At 43.0% G+C, this 17,108-nt stretch overlaps 1 protein-coding gene across 2 annotated transcripts in view; it reads left to right on the top strand.

The window, feature by feature from the left end:
* Nucleotides 1-17,108, top strand: part of shroom3 (shroom family member 3) — an 87,209-nt gene that overhangs the window by 12,058 nt on the left and 58,043 nt on the right. The window contains exon 1 of one of the 2 annotated variants that reach the window (XM_078161865.1): nt 2,336-2,482. The exons of the other annotated variant lie outside the window; for it this stretch is intronic. Coding sequence (XP_078017991.1) covers nt 2,451-2,482 — 32 coding nt within the window. The 5' untranslated portion in view covers nt 2,336-2,450. Of the gene's footprint in view, nt 1-2,335; nt 2,483-17,108 lie in introns of those variants that run through there. 2 annotated transcript variants of the gene reach the window in all.

Raw genomic sequence — 17,108 nt, 5'->3', positions numbered from 1 at the left:
GACCTGGGCTCGAGTTTGTCCTGCCAGGATTTTAAATCTGGACTGGAATGGTGTCAGGGCCACTCTCATACACATGTGCAGGTGCTCATCGGTGAGCCCGGAACCATATTGTGGAGACCATTTGGAGCCAGAAAGTGGCAGAGTCAGTTCTTTCAAACTGCTCTTTCAGGGCTAAATCTGCTTGGAGATCAACCACTCCTCTCTTCCTCTGTGTTTCTCTCCGTCCCTCGTTCACTTGCTTCTCTGTCTTCATTCCCTGTATCACTTTCTTTCTTTTCTATATTTCTGTCTTTCTATTTTTCTATCATATTTTCGTTTATCACTCGCTTCTCACCTCTCCTGTCTGGCCGTATACACAGAGTTGCCATGTTAATCGCCTGGAATGCAGAGATTTGATTGACTGGGTGGCGTCACGTGGGATGGCTTAACTCGCATGCAATTGGTCTGTGTGTTTCCTGAGCAGCTAAACCGGTGCTGTAATGACTAGAAAAGTTGCACCGGTTAAAATAGGAGCACCCCGTGAAAATTTAAAATCGCTTAATAATTTACTGGTCATAGGTCTGGTACAGGACAGCGTCTGGGTCAAGACTTGGACCACAGTCTGCCTGTTAGTGACCAAGGCTCTACGTCAACGCTGTAGGTACGGCATCGATTCGATCCATAAAAGTATAAACCCCGCTTTACACAGGCAGCGTAGCCACAAGCATAACACAGTTTTATAATATGTTTTATAGTTTTAAATGCTATAAAACTCACCAAAATTAAGTGACATTCGAGTGTTTTAGCATAATAGATGAGTGCAGGTCAAGAAAACAAACATTTGGGTGTTACATTTTTGTTTCTGTGACCTTCAAAGGACCAGGAAATAGCTGACCAACCAACCCCAGTCTCCCCTAATGCTAGATACGACTCAAGTTGATCTGACTGGTGCTGTCAGATTTGAGACACAAATCAAACCTGAAATCCAAAGACAACTGACCTTGAATATTTCTGCTAATGGCCTGAACCCAGTCGGGTTGAAGTGTGTGAAAGAGAGACACAGAGAGGTTCACAGAGCCCTTGTGGCTGATGGGTAATGAATGACAAGCAGGAAATTTAGCAACAAGGAAAAACACCTGTTGAAGCATTTTTCAGATTTTTGGATTTCATTAAACAAATGCTAATGACTAATGACTCATACGTTCACACATGACACTTTTGAATGGTTTTCAAATGGTATTCATCTTCGTACAAACAGCACATATGAATCACTGACATGATTGACACCTGCAGGAGTTCCCTCCTACCTCCCCCACCTTCCTGGTTACCAATGTAATCTGTAACTGGTCAGGATTCTGCTCCACATCCTGGTTCATAGTCCAAATCAGAGCTGGTTGTCTGGAATTAACACACACACACACACACACACACACACACACACACACACAAAGGCAGGATAACACTCTTTATCACTTGTTATCACTCATCATTCATCACTAGTGCTGCCATTACTGATTATTACACATTATAGGGTTAATTAGAGAGTAATAGTGAACTCATACGTCCTGAAATTCACCTCCTTCTTTCTTCGTACCAGTGAGGCTGTAAACAGAGAGCAGCATGTTGTTTATCTTTTGGTCGATTCAGTTGTGTTTTTTTAATTAAAATTATGTTTGATGAGGTAGATTTATTTCCAAACTGTGAGACAGCTTTAGACTTGTTCTTGTTCCTGCTCCAAAACACTGAGCCACATGCCCCGTGAGCTTGCTTAAACTCAGCTAACCGCTAGCTAGTTAGCTTGTTCCTTGCGCAAGCCGGCATTTTTTAACATGTTGGTTTATATTTATGGCTGACACCAACCAGTGACGTCAGTTGCGTGTTGCCCAAGGGAGACAAACCGCTGAATTAACAGTTTGACCTGAGGTTAGCTTTGTTAGACAGATGCTAATGTTAGCTTTCTTAGCTAGTTTAGATAGCATTTTAATCAGGTGTCAAGCTGTATAATATACGGGCTAACAAGTAGACACCACATTATTAAATCAGTCAAATCAGTGTTGAAATAACGAGTTTCAGGACAGTGATGGAAAGATATTAATCAGGTCTGTTCAGCATTGTGGAGAGGAACACAGTTAGTCAGTTACAAAGCATCTGTTGTAGCATTCAGCTCGCTGCCTTGCCCAGTACAAAGCCAGGTATTTGGGTTTGGGGTGTGACTGCTTGCAATGCTGCTGTTGCTACTGCAGCTTTTATTTACTGGAAGACGCGTGAGAGGCATGACACAATACAGGACTTTAGACTTCAGACACAAACACACACACACACACACTCACACACTCACTGCAGGACAGGTGTAGAGGCACACATGGCATTATGGGAAGGTGTGGTGAAGAGGGAAGGCGTGAGAATTTCTCCTCCAGGCGAGCAGAGAGCAGCGGCGTGTTTTGATCTGATCGGCTTGCAGCTAGAATCTGATGGGGAACCACGAGAAGTCGACAGCTCTCAGGTGTGTTTTATAAAAGTAGACGTTGTGTTTGTTTCACTTCTACTGCAGCAAACGAGGAGGTTTAAACAGTGGACCTTGATTTGCATGTTGTTGCCATGTGCAGTGGGCTGTGCAGCAGGCTGCATACCTGGGCCGCATTCACCTTTGGACTGTAGTGCCCTGCTTAAGTTTCAATTCCTGGAAGAAAAATGCAGGCTCATATTCTGCAGGAAAAGCAGCTTGTACACACAATATGTGACTGACAGCTGCAGCACACACCACATGTGTCATACTGACAATATTTGTCAAGATAACAGTAGCTGGGACAGGAAATTAATTCAGTAAAATTACTGTTTTGTGGAGAGTCATCACAGAGACACAGAAGTCTGAAAATAAATTAACCATGTGACGTTTAACAGTTTGATTTATTTCAGCGTTACTTCTGAGAGATCGTGTTTTCTCTGTCAGTGTGATGGGTGGATAGGGTGCCAAAAACTGCAATACCCATGAGCCTCAGCTGCTGTTGCTATGGAGAGGAACACAGTCATGGGGATGGGTCAGGGTGGTAGCAAAGTCAGAACACTGTTGCTGCAGTTGGGAGCAAAACATGTTGCTATAGTCACTGAATTCATCCCAAACTGATCCAGAATCTGAAGGTGACCTCGTTTAAACTGTTGAATGTTTAAAGCAGGGGCAAAAATCTGATGATAATCTTTGAGCATATTGTAATTTAAGTGGACTGAGAGAAAACTGGACTCCTGCACCTCCCGTTGGCTCTGTTTTCAGGCTTTAGAAAATCTCGGCTTTGACGGGAGGCTGGCCAATCACAGGTCATTTCAGAGAGAGAGTATTTCTATTGGCTGTTCTACAAGTACAGATGTGCGTGCACGTCCTTTCAGATGGTGAAAGCCTGATTCAATGGCGGAGAATTCTGCAGAGAAAGTTGCTATTCCAGCAATGGCAACAACTGCCTACACTGCAGAGCAACCCAAAAAAAGGAAGACGGACTTCTCAAAAAGGGAGTCTGAGACTGAACAAAATTCAACTAGTGTCAATATTGGTAAAGCCTATTTTGCTTATAGTTATATTTAGCCCTCTGCTAAGCTGCAGCTTCATGTTTATGTGGCTAACGTTAGCTAGAGCCTTGAATCACTGTGTGTCCACTAGACTCACAAGTCAGTCTTTAGACGCTTTGCTTAACTAAAGACTGATGTCTTTCTCCCTGATTTTGTGTTTAGATGGGCGGATACAATTTCAGAGGTTTAAAAAACTCCCTATGTTGCAGAACCAATAGTAAATCTGCAGGGCGGTCCTTCGGTGGCTCGCTGAACTCTTGTGTTTGTAAACATAGTCCCACTAGAAACACGTGTAGCGGTACAAAATGGCTCAGCCGCGCTCGCAGAAAACGCCGTCAAAGTTAGTGGATGTTTGTCGCGTTTGTGGCGACACATTCTCGCCAACTAAAAGAAACAAACATAATCTTTTACAAGGCCATGACTCATCCGTCCGGCCGGACTATAGAGGGAATCGCCTTGTTGTTTACAAATACGTCCGGGTAGAAAACCAGCAGAGCTTTTAGCTATATATATATATATATCATATTTTTCACATCACTGTATCACCGTTTAGACTAATCCGATGTTTGTAAAGTCTATAAACACAATGATTGAACAAACATTACTATTTCTTAGCCGGTGTCTGTAATAGGTAATAACTCATTAAACGGTCCGTGAAATTTTTTTTTTTTCCAGCGGATATCTATGATTGAGCTAGCAAAGCAGTTTTGTGTTGCTATGTGTGGTATTTATTCAGTTTTGGGAAATCGCGATGTCTAGAAAGCATCAGTGGCTGCAGCTGACAGGGACAGCTAACAGCAGCAGCAAAGCTAACATCAGGACGTCATCTGTTAAAAGCCTCCCGTTGTCGGATACGACATGAAACTACTCCAGTTAGCTCAATAATGTTGTAACTAAGACATCCGCTGGAAAACATATTTTCTTCACGGATGAGCACACGTTTGATAAAACGGAGTTTAATCTCTCGGCATCCATTTTCAAGCTCTGTGTGTCCTTTTCAAAAATGCAAGAGGCGTTGCTTTGTTGCCGGCCGTTTTCGTCGGTGTGTTAAACACACTTTAGAAAGGAGTGTCCCCAGACTATCAGAAGGCGGAGATCTCTGATTGTCTGGTGGCGAGACTATGTGTCCACTGGAAGAAGAGCAGTTAGCAGCTCAGGAGACTGTCCCCAAGTCAGTGGCCGCAGCAACCAGAATCCAGCCAGGGTAAACCTTTGCACCAGGTGACCGCCCTGCCCCGACTACGTAAACATTCTGTTGCTGCTGTTACACAAGTTAGTCCCAGTGCTGCCAACCTAAGATTCACCTCTAGAGCTGACGCTGCCTCTCTTCCTGGAGAAGCTGTCGACAGCAGCAGGGAGTTAGGCGCAGGGAGATGGGGGTGGCTAGCTAATTTTCGTCTCTTCCAACTGAGGTGGTTACATGAGGAATTTTTATTCTGATTGTGTAATTACTCAGTTTATTAATGGAATATTAGGGTCCCTGTATATGCACCTACTGTCTGTGAGACTGTGAACCTGACTTACTTCACTCCAAATAACGCATCCAGTTTCTCATCTCTTTAAATAAGACACAACATGTACATCAGACAGCTGTGGAGTTGTTGGAAGGTGGAATTTAGCTGTTGTGTGATGAGTGGATCTCCTTTAAATGGTTTCCTCTTTTGTGAGCTACACTTCCTCTGCCTCGCTCTTCTCTGTCATGACTTCCTCCTCACACTCCTCCGTCAGATTTCCTCCTGCTGCTGCAGAGTAACAGCCTCTCAGGGACAATAAAGATTTATGGGATTGAACTGATGGCTATTGCTGCAGATGGGCCAAAGTCTGTGTGTGTGTGTAAGGGTACGCTATTCAGCAGGTGTTATAGAGGTGTGTGTGTGTGACTGTGGCAGGTGCTCGCTGGCTATATAGTTGTCCTCCATCCTCTGTGTCAGTTAGACAAAAAGTGTGTTAGACGTTGACACCATCACACCTGCCAGACACAGCCACACCTCCCTCTCTCCTCCATACCTGCTGCGCTCCTTCTGATTGGTGCCTTCAGATGAGCCCTGATTGGCTGAGAGCAGAGTAGTAAAGAGAGAGGTAGAGACACTCAGTGAGAGAAAGTCATGCCGCAACAAGCAGGAAGCAAACCAGAGTTATCTGAGGAGCTGCCACTCAGAGCTGTAAGTCTGTCAAAATGTGTGTTTCACTGGTGTGTTTTTAGTGAGTTTATTTAATGGGCTGAGAACGAATCACGCTCGAGTATGAATCAGTCTTCAAGTAAAGATGGACAGCGTGATGATAGAAACTGTCATGATACATACTGTGTCATGAAGTTAACGTTACTTTCATTTTATTGTTGTTATTGTCTTATCGTCTGACTGATCTGTTTCCTGACCTATCAGATTTCTTCTTAGTGCTGCCATAACTCAGCATATATCTTGGTACAGTTAGAAATGATCAACAAAACTACAAAAACAAGACCAAAGTTGAACTAATCGAGAATTATCCTTTAGTGATTTCTGAAAATGCAACTGTGCAGCTGAAGAAAAACATAAAATCATTCATATTCCGATCCAGGAAAATCTTTTGGATTGAGTGTCAGGAGATCAAAACAAGCTGTCGATATTGTGTGACAACACTTGACAACAATTTTAGGCCAACAGGCTTCAGCAGGTCACACCCGTTTCAGGCTGCTGGGCTTGGCTGAATTAAAATGTCTAAAGGCATCAACATGTAGGAATGCAGTTTGTTACTGGTAACAAGTGTTTTCTGGCTCTATTTGGAGAGTCATAAATGTTTTTCTTGGATCCTGTCATTGGTTGTAAAACCCCTGTGTGGGTATCACTGACAACACTGACCTTTGACCTCTGCTCTACTCAACTCGACTTCTCCTTGGTTTCCATTAGCAAAAGTTGTGGATGGTACGTTGGTATCATCTGGGTCGAGGTTCCAAGCAAACTGAGCAGATACTAAACAGTGGATTTAAAACTATAAACCCCCACCCTTTGGTGTGGACTCCTGTTTTGAAGCCTTGTGTTTGGCAGCACGGTCGTCGCCATCTTGGTGTTTTGGAGCCAGAAATGACCATGTGTGGATAAAAGTCTGGACGAGCAAGGAGTGGATCTGACTCATAGACTATGTGACGCCTCGCAGACATCCTTTCATGCGAAGTGGACACACCCTGAATTATGCATACATTGAAGCCTTAATAACATTCAGCGGGTGAGTTATATAAAATGTCACCCCTCGAAAAGTTGTCATAAAGTGGGAAATTATATAAGGAGACCAAAACTGTTTGTTGCGCGAGGCTGCAAACTTGGACATTTTAACACGGGGGTCTGCAGGCACTAACTTGCTCTTGGAGCCAGCCTGTAAAGACTGTCGTTTTTGGCACTTCCACATTGGCTTCATTTTTCAGCCCGGCTTGGTTAAAACACTGCGGACCACTGATTGGTCAGAGAGAATCACCACTAGTGTGACATCCTGCACAAATCTGCCGTTTTTAAATAGCCAAGCTACTGACAAAAAATGTCACCCTGCAAAACCATGTTGTGGTCGATTGATGAAGTGCTGACATTTCTCTGTTTGGTGGATATACTTATACCTAGGCGAGATGGCGGCCGTTAACCACTGATTGAGACCAACAAACAACAAGACTGGTCGGTCTCACACCCCCAAAAGTGGATGGTTTTTTTAGTGAGACATCAGAAGAATTTCCAGTGGTGATTGTGTCCCCAAAAGCTGTGTATTTGAAATGCAGTGTTGTCACATCCATAGTCAATACAAATGTATATACAAGCAGTAAAAGTTTTTTAGAGCCAAGAGTATCAGCTGCATTTCCAGCGGGAATCGTGCAATCTGAAGCAGGTGTTTTTTAGCAAGACATCAGTGGAATTTCCAGCAGCAATTGTCTCACCAAAACTGGGTGTGTTTTAGCGAGACATCGGCAGCGTTTCTAGCGGCGATTGTGCCACAAAAACCGGTCACTTTTTTTTTAGCAAGACATCAGCTGCATTTCCAGTGGCAATAGTGCCCCCAAAACTGGGTGTGTCTTAACATCAGCTGCTATTTCCAGCAGTGATTGTGCCCCTAAAAGTGGGTGTGTTTTAGCGAGACATCGGCAGCATTTCTAGCAGCAATTGTGCCACCAGATGGCAGTGTGTTTTAGTGAGGCATCAACATATTTCCAGCCATTATTGTGCCGCTAAAAGCGAGTGTTTTTTAGCACCTAGGTGCCATTTCCAGCTGCAATTGTCCCACCAAACCTTGGTGTGTTTTAGCAAGACATCAGCAACATTTCTTGTGGCGATTGAGCCATCACAACAAGTTTTTTTTTCCTAAGACTTATGCTGCATTTCCAGCCGCATTTGTGCAATCAAAAGTGGGTGTTTTTTAGCGAAAAATGAATGGTATTTCCAGAGGGGATTGTACCTCCAAAACTGGGCATTTATTATCAAGACATTAGCGGTGTATCTCCCTCTGACTGTGACACCAAAGCCCGATATTTTTTAAGTGAGACATTGGCTGCGTTTCCACATGTGATTGTGTCACTAAAGGCAGGTGTTTTAAGCCAAAACATGATCTCTTTGAATATAAACCTAACCTTAGCATAGCCACACGTTAATCACAGCAGTGTTGAAACGTAAAGACACTTAAGTTTGAAAATGTTCGCTACATAATGACGTGCAAATGCAGTGTACCTGTGATGTGCAGAAACACACATGACAACATTTATTCTGACGACTGGGTTGTGGCAGGTGTATGTTTGACTTTGGACAGAGCCTGGCTAGCTGTTTCCCCCTGCTTCCGGTCTTTATGCTAAGCTAGGCTAACCAGATGCTGACTCCAGCTTAGAGATCAGATTGATACTGATAACCTCATCTCACACTAAGAAAGTGAGGAAGAGTATCGCCCAAAATGTTGGACCATTCCTTCAAAGTCCTGTCAGCGGATGTGTCTGTCGTGCTCTCAGATGGAGTCTGGGTGGGATACTAAGTGATCAGAGGTTTCAAAGTGCTGAGCAAAGGATGCCTGACTGACCACTCACATTTTTTTGAGAGTGGGTGGATGGTGTGTAGCATGTGTGTAGCGAGTGTGTTACCTGACACTGGCTGTCCTCATGGGTGAGGAAAGATTATCAGCCCTCACCTGTGCTATGGGTGTGTGTTAGTGCAGAGTGTGTGTGTGTGTGTGTGTGTTGCCTATATGCCTCCTTGCGTTGCACCTTGCAGCTGTTTTTCCACTGTTTTGTCCTTTAATCCGCAGTAAGCAGCAGTGTGCACTTAACTGGTGTAACGTTACACATGAAGAGTGTTTTGTTTTCCTCGAGGCACAAGGAGGAAACTACAGACAGGAGCAAAGGCTGCTCAAAGTGCAAGCATCATTTTTAGTGCTTGTCATAATGGCATATTGTGTGTCAGAGCAGAAAGTCTTAACTCTGCTGGGTAACATTTCTGCTAAAGGCTGCAATAGATAAAGAACAAAATAGTGATGATGAAGATATTCTTAGAGCGACACCAGTGGCTAAAAATGTGAAGTTTGTTCTGAGGATGGTGCCAGAAGAAGAGCTCACGCGGTCACTGAGCTTAGGTTGATGTGAGTATCTCTGCAGAGCTTTGCACTGTACATCAGTAACTTTAACATTTCTCATATTCTGGTTCTCTGGCGGAGGAGCTCAGAGCACAGCCCGGGTCAGTGGGACTTGTTGGAGGCGGCTGAGGGGCTGTAATAAAATGAGGCAGCTGTGAGTCAAGTCAGGGTCCCTGGACTATGTTGGAAGCTTTACCGGGGCTGGAAATGCAGTCACAGAAGGTGAGAGGAGAGCCAGGGCCCGCAGAGCATGATGGAGAACCAGACAGAGGGAGGGAGGTCTGCGGTGCCCACAGCTGAGTGCTCACTGGTGTTTGTCCTCCAGTATCCACTGGGTGTGGAGCCTCCAACATGCTCTGCAGGCCCTGGCTCTCCGCTCACAGCTTCTTTAATGTTAAGTCACTATGGCTCTTCTTTGAGAGCTGCTACAAATAGACTCATTTTTAATAGTAAAAGAATATTTTTTAACATGTGCACAGAAGAATGAAAAATATGGAAAGCTGAGGGTGGGTGATGAATCCATAGTTTAGTAGCCAGATGCTCCAAGTTTCATGGCTGGAGTCCTCCACATTGGTGACGGGGTCAAAGGTTCGACTTGTGTTATTGACTTTCAAAATAAAATGACGGCTTGATAATAGTAATTTAGATGTCAAAACATTACACATATACTGCACATCTTTTAACCTGGTTTTATTCTGAAAAATAAAAAATATATCTTTCTTCTCACTCACTGCCTGCCCACATGTAGTTCAGTTTTACAAGAGAATTTATATATACATATATATATATATAAATATATATATACAGTACAGGCCAAAAGTTTGGACACACCTTCTCATTCAATGCGTTTTCTTTATTTTCATGACTATTTACATTGTAGATTCTCACTGAAGGCATCAAAACTATGAATGAACACATGTGGAGTTATGTACTTAACAAAAAAAGGTGAAATAACTGAAAACATGTTTTATATTCTAGTTTCTTCAAAATAGCCACCCTTTGCTCTGATTACTGCTTTGCACACTCTTGGCATTCTCTCCATGAGCTTCAAGAGGTAGTCACCTGAAATGGTTTCCACTTCACAGGTGTGCCTTATCAGGGTTAATTAGTGGAATTTCTTGCTTTATCAATGGGGTTGGGACCATCAGTTGTGTTGTGCAGAAGTCAGGTTAATACACAGCCGACAGCCCTATTGGACAACTGTTAAAATTCATATTATGGCAAGAACCAATCAGCTAACTAAAGAAAAACGAGTGGCCATCATTACTTTAAGAAATGAAGGTCAGTCAGTCCGGAAAATTGCAAAAACTTTAAATGTGTCCCCAAGTGGAGTCGCAAAAACCATCAAGCGCTACAACGAAACTGGCACACATGAGGACCGACCCAGGAAAGGAAGACCAAGAGTCACCTCTGCTTCTGAGGATAAGTTCATCCGAGTCACCAGCCTCAGAAATGGCAAGTTAACAGCAGCTCAGATCAGAGACCAGATGAATGCCACACAGAGTTCTAGCAGCAGACCCATCTCTAGAACAACTGTTAAGAGGAGACTGCGCCAATCAGGCCTTCATGGTCAAATAGCTGCTAGGAAACCACTGCTAAGGAGAGGCAACAAGCAGAAGAGATTTGTTTGGGCCAAGAAACACAAGGAATGGACATTAGACCAGTGGAAATCTGTGCTTTGGTCTGATGAGTCCAAATTTGAGATCTTTGGTTCCAACCGCCGTGTCTTTGTGAGACGCAGAAAAGGTGAACGGATGGATTCCACATGCCTGGTTCCCACTGTGAAGCATGGAGGAGGAGGTGTGATGGTGTGGGGGTGTTTTGCTGGTGACACTGTTGGGGATTTATTCAAAATTGAAGGCACACTGAACCAGCATGGCTACCACAGCATCCTGCAGCGACATGCCATCCCATCCGGTTTGCGTTTAGTTGGACCATCATTTATTTTTCAACAGGACAATGACCCCAAACACACCTCCAGGCTGTGTAAGGGCTATTTGACCAAGAAGGAGAGTGATGGAGTGCTGCGGCAGATGACCTGGCCTCCACAGTCACCGGACCTGAACCCAATCGAGATGGTTTGGGGTGAGCTGGACCGCAGAGTGAAGGCAAAGGGGCCAACAAGTGCTAAACACCTCTGGGAACTCCTTCAAGACTGTTGGAAAACCATTTCAGGTGACTACCTCTTGAAGCTCATGGAGAGAATGCCAAGAGTGTGCAAAGCAGTAATCAGAGCAAAGGGTGGCTATTTTGAAGAAACTAGAATATAAAACATGTTTTCAGTTATGTCACCTTTTTTTGTTAAGTACATAACTCCACATGTGTTCATTCATAGTTTTGATGCCTTCAGTGAGAATCTACAATGTAAATAGTCATGAAAATAAAGAAAACGCATTGAATGAGAAGGTGTGTCCAAACTTTTGGCCTGTACTGTATATATACTTTTTTTTCCCGGTTACACAGCTTTTTAGGTTTTACCTGTAGGGTACCTGATCCAGTGCAAGACTCTGCCCTCAGGGTTATCTCTGGTCTCTTTGTGTCTCTGATTAAAGCCCTCCTTGCCTGGTCCGTGAGTTTTGATGGGCGACCCTCTCATGACAGGTTTGCTGTGGTGCCGTATGTTTTCCATCTTGTGATAATGGATTTAATGGCACTCAGTGGGATGTTCAGAGTTTCAGATATGTTTTTTAGAACCAATCCTTGATCTGAGAGCTCTTGGTTTTAATGGTGCCGCTTGCTTTGTGGTACCTGTTGCTTAGTGGTGTTGCAGACTCTGGGTCCTTTCAGCTCAGGTGTTTATATACTGAGATCATGTGACACTTAGATTTAACGCAGGTGGACTTTATTAGGGTCCGGGCAGCTAAGCTGCCAGGACACTATTGTAATCCTAGGTGTTCTTCTTCTTCTTCTTCTTCTTCTTCTTTCTTCTTTCTTCTTCTGAGGAAATCATACTTCCCATGGGTGAAAACTCACCAAACTTTGCACAAAGGTCCAGTCTCATGCCAGATATCCTCAGCTGTAAACTCAAGCCAATAGTCCTGATGGTGGCGCTACAGCAAGCGTCTAAAGTTCAAAACTTTGAAAATTCATAACAAATCAACCATACGTGCTACAACTTCACAACTTTCATCAAACTGTAGCCCCAATACTAAAGAAACTTTTGTACATTTAAACCTATTAAAAATTATGAAGTTCATCACTCTGTTTTTTTCAAAAACTGTAAAACTTCTTAAACCTATCTCCTCCCACAATTTTTGCTCAATTGACACCAAACTTGCTACAGAGCATCTTCAGACTGTCCTACACAAACTAGGTTTCTCAGATTTTTGATTTATCAAAAATTGAGCCTACAGTGCATCAAAATGTTTGACTGTAAACGGTACTGTAAACATATACATGCAAATTCCTGCTAAATAAATCTTCAATGTTCATGAAAAAAAGGCAAAATTCTAGAGTCATGGTAGATGATGTGTGGCAAATTTCAGAATTTTATCTCAAAAAATGAATTTTTTACAGCATTTTGAATTTTGCTCTAATGTGAACAATTGGAGTCAATGTAAAAATGGCAATTTTAAACATCAGTTTTTCACTTATGGAGCAAATCAATCATTGTTACAAACAAATTACCAACATCTCCATGCTGTCTAGATGCAATATGTGTATTTTCAGATTTTTGTCTTAATAACTGAATTTTTTACAGTGGTTTCAAATCTGCCTTTCCATGTACGGATGGCTGCTTTCCTACACAACAGTGAATGGCTTACTCAATTTGTGAAGCCACTGTTGAGTTGCTACTTGCCAATTAGCTCAGAGCGGCAGATGACCGTCTTAGGTTCCAGAGGTTGCTCGGAATTGCCTAAAAATGCCCGGACCCGACCCATCGCTGCGCCGCAGCTATAATTTAAATAGAAATGTGACTTTTACTGGTAATTTGTGACACCAGGTCTTATTAGGGGCTTCATAGCAAAGGGGACGAATACATATGTACATATGTTTTAAAACTCCCTTTGTGCCTAAAATGTAAAAACTCAGTAGGAACTATACACATTGTGTTTGACTGTCCAAAAATTCAAGCATCATCCTGGGTCAACATTCTACAGAATATGGGAAAAATCATGTCTCTTTACGCCTGGGTCACTGTGTCAAGATTCTGTTGTTGGTTGCTCCAGCAGATTGTATGATATTCTTTCATATGCTGCGAGGAAGAATATCTTTGTGTCATAGATAAGTGACAAAACACCTTCAAGTTCAGTATTGACCTGATGGAAGTCCATCTCAATAGCTGAGATGTTGCAGTCTGAACCAAAAGTGGTGGATCGACCAATCAACAGACTGATATTGGCAGTGAAGCATCTGCTCTGCATGAAGACAAACACCAGGACTCTGCAGTGGTGGCTGATGGGTACTCGTGGAGCCAGTGGAGCTGTTTTCTTACTATAGAGCCTCTGTTATGAAACTGAAAGTAGACTGTCAGGCAGCATCTGAAGGTTTTACAGTGAGAGTTGTCTCATCCATGTTAATGACACCACCATTAAGTGCGTATTTTTCAGCCTGGTAGTGTTGTCCTGTCGGTGTCCTCGGTGTGACCACACTCTGCAGTCAGTCAGTCAGTCAGTCAGTCAGTATTTTGTCGAGCAGGTTTGGCGGCTGTCTTCCTCTGTTGCGCGCTGGTCCTGGTATTTACATTTGCTTTGTTTTGTTTTGTTTGTGTGACGCAGACAGAATGCAAAGCTGACCACCCTTATTCAGCCCTTTTGTGCTGGCAAAGATTTGTCTAAAGCCACAGAGATGAATCACTCCACACTCCACTCCACTGGCATGTACACCATCATCCTCTCATGTTGTTTGAACATACTTTGATTACTTAGGGACTGGAGGCAGATCAACTCTTTCCCCCTCATTGGGAAATTCTGGATCTGTCTGCAGTCAGTGTTCTCCTTCATCCTTAAGGTGTTGGATGGGATTGAGGTCGCAGCTCTGTGAAGGCCAGTCAAGCTCTTCCACACCAAACTATTTCTTTATTGACCTGACTTTATGTACGGGGACGTTGTCATCTTGAAACAGGCTGCAGTGAGAGTCTCTCTCCATGGGATATTTAAAAATAGCAGCTTTGTGCATTTAGTCCTTCTCAGGCAAGCTCAGGGGTTTAGTGTTGCTGGAGCCCACAGGAACAACGCTCCACGATGCTTTCTTTTTTGTCATTGTGAGGATTACGAAATTAATACATATAAACTCTTGAAGATCCACTCATTACTAAAAGTGTGTGTCATATAAAAACTAAAGTGATGGTCAAAGTTGTCACAGTGAAATTTAAGGTGTGCTGATGGATTCACGTCGTCACCTCATGCACTGAGTAACATTACAAGTTAACGTTCCACCTTAAAAGTTGCCGGCAGTCGGCCCAGTGAATGAAGTTATTTTTTCTCAGACTCCAGCTGCTGTGAGAGGCAGCAAAACATCCTTTCATTTTATAGTTACAGTTTACTAATAAAACTCTCCACAGTATGAACAGTGGTTACATGAGCCTCAAAACCAGACACAACTCAGCCCTGAGCAGAGTGACCGTCCTCTACTGACCAATCAGACTGCAGTGTTCACAGCTCCACCTTTTAGTACCAGATCTGTGTGCTAGGTACCCCAACAGAGGGGGGACCAAACATGGGGACGCTAAGGAACGCTTCTGTTGGGACCATCCACAACTTTTCACTGTGGAAACAATATCTTGTACCAGTGATACAGATATTTTGTTGTGTTGTTTGTGCCTTTGTTACATGTTGTGTTTTGTGTTAAGATTTCTAGAGACATTACCCTTATTGACTGAGACCGTTCAGATGAGTGAAACAGACTGCAGGGAGGTGAGAGACTTAAGGAACAAGGTCGAGAGCAGGAGATGAGTCACGATGCCAAAATGCTGTGAGTAGTGTGCGTCTGAGTGTTAGGGTGTTAGGAGGTCACGCAGCATACCAGCCTAGTTATCAGCAGCGTGTCACAGTGTGTCTGTGTGATGAGGATTGTTGGCTACAATAACAGTGACCTCTGTGATAGCAGATATGTTTTTCCAGCTATTGTCATGGTGCTGTGACCTTTGACCTCCATAGCTTTGGTTGTGATTTTGATGCTGCTGCTTCCATCAGTTGTGTTAGTGTGAATATTCTCTCACACATGTCAGAGAGAACTAGAAACCTTAATGGTTGCAGTAATGATTCGTTTTAGTGTAGTTCATGTGTTTGTTGGTCTTTTTTTATTTTTATTTTTTCATTCTGGTTTCTTAAAGGAATACTCCCCCCCCCCCCCCAAATGACGATTCATATTTCAATTACGCACCCTGTGTTATGTTGAACTTGTGAAGGAAACTTTGTTTATCTAATATACCTTCACCGTGAACAAAGAATCCAAAAGCTGAGAAGATTCTGGATAAATTAAAGTCATAGGGGTCCATGTTTAACAACAGCAAAACTATATCAAATTATACATTTACAAACTGTCACACACCTTGTGCAGTATAATCCAAGTCTCATTTATCCAGTCATATGCTCAGTACGTCCCAAACAGACAGCTCTTTCTGATGGGGAACTGAACTAAAAGTGAAACCTATCCTTGCTCTCTTCAAAGCCAGACTCCATTGACAAAAACAGTAATTTTACCTTGCTAAAATAAAGGAGCTGCTGGTCTACTGCTGCCTCAGTCAGTTAGTTTGTTTGTGTTATTTTGTGACTTTGGTGTTTTAAAGGGTTAGTTCGGATTCACCAAAGTCACACAATAACACAAAGACAAACTGATCAAGGCAGCAGTAGACCAACAGCGCCTCTGTTCAGTGAGGTAAAATCACTGTTTTCATCAGTGGAGTCTGGCTTTGAAGAGACCATAGATAACTTTCACTTTAAGTTCAGGTCCTCTTCAGAAAGAGCTGTCTGTTTAGGAAGTGCTGAAATTTCCAACTGGAAACTCAGAAAATTTGACTTCCCAGTACAAATGAAACGCACCATATGCTCTCTTCGAAGTCAGACTCCATTGACAAAACCAGTGATTTTACTGTGCAAACACCAGAGCTGCTGGTGTACCACTGCTACCATCAGTTAATCAGTTGGTGTTATTGGGTGACTTTAGTGAATCCAAACTAACCCTTTTAGGTCCCGTTTATACGACGACTTCAACTGAAAGCGGTAAACTTTAGTTGCGTTTTGGCCGATTGTTTACACGACAGCGGCGTTTTGAAAACGGGTTCCAGAGTGCAACTTTTTGGAAACGGCAGCGTCTTCGTTGTCATGTAAATTTGCAATATGCAGTCCCTCTGAAAACGGAAACTTTTCGCACATGCGCATTACGCTTCCAGTCACTAGGCATGTGCGGGAAAGTCGACCATCACAACAACAGTGGCGGACTCCCGAGCTCTGCTATTGAATTTATCAACGCTTCCCCATCATAGTATAGATTTACTGTAGCAACTCCACCTCGTCGTCCGTCCAGACAAACGTTTGTGCTGTTGCCATTTTGTTTGTTTATACATCGTGGCTCTGTATAAGGAAGCATAAGCGTCACACTGCCAACTACTGGCCTGGCATGTATACTGCAGAGGTTTTGGTCATTTTTGTGGATCCGTGTGCACGACGATTGTCATCAAAACGCTGTCGTCTAAACGCGGAACTTTCTTCAAAATGAAAACGAGAAACAATTTTCAGTGGATAGTTTTCGTGTAAACGTGGCCTTAAACACCAAAGTCACACAATAACACAAACTAACTAACTAATCAAGGCAATGGTCGACCAGCAGCTCCTGTGTTCAGTGAGGTAAAATCACTGTTTTTGTTAATGTAGTCTGGCAGTAAAGAAAGCACTTTTAGTTCAGTTCCCCATCAGAAAGAGCTGTCTGTTTGGGAAGTACTGAGCATACGACTGGATAAATGAGACGTGGTTTATACTGCATGAGTTGTGTGAGAGTTTGTAAACAGATGTTTTGATAGAGTTTTGCTGTTGTTAAACGTGGACCCCTATGACTTTAAT

The sequence above is a fragment of the Epinephelus lanceolatus genome, chromosome 19, assembly GCF_041903045.1.
Source record: "Epinephelus lanceolatus isolate andai-2023 chromosome 19, ASM4190304v1, whole genome shotgun sequence".
Taxonomy (NCBI): Eukaryota; Metazoa; Chordata; class Actinopteri; order Perciformes; family Serranidae; genus Epinephelus; species Epinephelus lanceolatus.
The sequence above is the reverse complement of the archived record's forward strand: the minus strand, read 5'-3'. Positions and strand labels throughout refer to the sequence as shown.